Source organism: Colobus angolensis, unplaced genomic scaffold (assembly GCF_000951035.1).
Source record: "Colobus angolensis palliatus isolate OR3802 unplaced genomic scaffold, Cang.pa_1.0 Scaffold8, whole genome shotgun sequence".
NCBI classification, from domain to species: domain Eukaryota; kingdom Metazoa; phylum Chordata; class Mammalia; order Primates; family Cercopithecidae; genus Colobus; species Colobus angolensis.
In genome coordinates this window covers 8,721,506-8,723,358 of record NW_012121820.1, presented here as the reverse complement: position 1 = coordinate 8,723,358, position 1,853 = coordinate 8,721,506, and the positions used below count along the sequence as shown (strand labels likewise).

At 44.0% G+C, this 1,853-nt stretch overlaps 1 protein-coding gene across 1 annotated transcript in view; it reads left to right on the top strand.

The window, feature by feature from the left end:
- Nucleotides 1-1,853, top strand: part of PABPC1L (poly(A) binding protein, cytoplasmic 1-like) — a 30,213-nt gene that overhangs the window by 25,444 nt on the left and 2,916 nt on the right. Inside the window, 1 exon segment of the mRNA XM_011928976.1 lies at nucleotides 543-717. Within this exon segment, the coding sequence (XP_011784366.1) occupies nucleotides 543-717 (175 nt within the window).

The following is a 1,853-nucleotide window of genomic DNA, read 5'->3' as shown; positions in this document are numbered from 1 at the left end:
GAGGTGGGTGGGTCATGAGGTCAGGAGTTCGAGACCAGCCTGACCAACATGGTGAAACCCTGTTTCTACTAAAAATGCAAAACTTAGCCAGATGTGGTGGCATGTGCTTGTTATCCCAGCTACTTGGTAGGCTGAGACAAGAGAATTGATTGAACCCAGGAGGTGGAGGTTGCAGTGAGCTGAGATCACACTACTGCACTATAGCCTGGGTGACAAAGCAAGACCCTGTCTCAGAAAAAAAAAAGAAAAGAAAAAAGAAAGTATTTTTACAAATAGCTCTTTGAAACCCTGCTTTCAATTCTTTTGGGTATATACCCAGAGGTAAATTGCTGGATGATATGGTAATTCTGTCTAACTCTTTGAGGAAGCCCTATACTGTTTTTCTGTAGTGGCTACATCATTTTACATTCCTACCAACAGTGCACAGTGTTCTAATTTCTTTACATTCTTGTCAACGCTTGTTATTTTCTGTTTTGGTTTGGTTTTGTTTCGTTTTTGGATAGCAGCTGTTTGAACTCTGCTTTTTTTTTTTTTTTTTGCAGCCAACATTGGTACTCAGACCACAGGATCCAGTGGGATAGGATGCTGTACACCAGGCCGGCCTCTCCTGCCGTATAAATGTTCCTCAGCAGCACATAGCACCTATCGGGTAAGGCCAGCCCAGCTGCCTGCTCTTAGCCTGGGCTCCTGGCCGCCTGGCTCAGAACCTTAGCTAAGGTGTTGGGCCTTGGCTTTTTTTCTTTCCTTGGCTTGTAAAGTTTCGTTTATTAATGTGTACAATCAGTAAGAGATCACCCTTACTGCGAGAAGGGGAAAGAGGGCCAGCATCCTGTTTTATTTACAATCTGTTTTGCCTCAGTTATTATGAAAATTAATTTGGATGTCCTTAGTATTTGTGATGAGCACCAAGGAAAGGTATTCTAAGAATATGGTGATTATTGAAGGGATGTACTTAATCTTCAAAACAGAAAATACCTACTCTAATCAAAGACTGTATATTTATCTACCTGCCCTGAAAAAGGTCTAAAATTCAGGATTATCATATCCTGTGTAGAATTTCAATGTGTCTAGTTTGAACGACTTCTAGGAAAATGAATGAGAGAAGGGTCTTTTTTTTTTTGACAGCACCCAGGTTAGAGTGCAGTGGTGTGATTATAGCTCACTGCAGCCTCAAACTCCTAGGCTCAAGTGATCCTCCCACTTCAGCCTCCAAGTACAGGCGTGTGACACCAGGCCTGGCTAATTTTGTGTATTTTTTGTAGAGACAGGAGTCTCATTATGTTGCCAAGGTTGATCTCAAACTCTTGGCCTCAAGCGATCCTCCCACTTTGGCTTTCCAAAGTTCTAGGATTATAAGTGTGAGCCACCACACCCAGCCAAAAATGTGTTAAAATTACCAAGATGTGAAAGGGTGAGAAGTGTGCTGGGGACATGTCCATAAAGCTACTTGATAAAAAGTGCTTTATTTGGCACAAAGTTATTGGTAACACAGGGCTTTCATTTATCAACGTTCATCAGGGACCTTTATAAGTTCATAGCACTACAGGAAATGTCTAAGCTAGAGGCATGACTTCGTCTTCTAATCCGCTTTGCCCTTGCTGGGGACTCTGCACCCTACCTGATCATCCAGACCTTGCCCGCTATTCCCCTACCCCAGTGCCTCCCTGGCCTTCTGTTCACTTGCCAGGGTAAGTGGGGTTTTTTTTTGTTTGTTTGTTTTTTGAGACGGAGTCTCGCTCTGTCACCCAAGCTGGAGTGCAGTGGCGCAATCTCGGCTCACTGCAAGCTCCACCTCCCAGGTTCAAGCCATTCTCCTGCCTCAGCCTGCCAAGTAGCTGGGACTACAGGTGCCC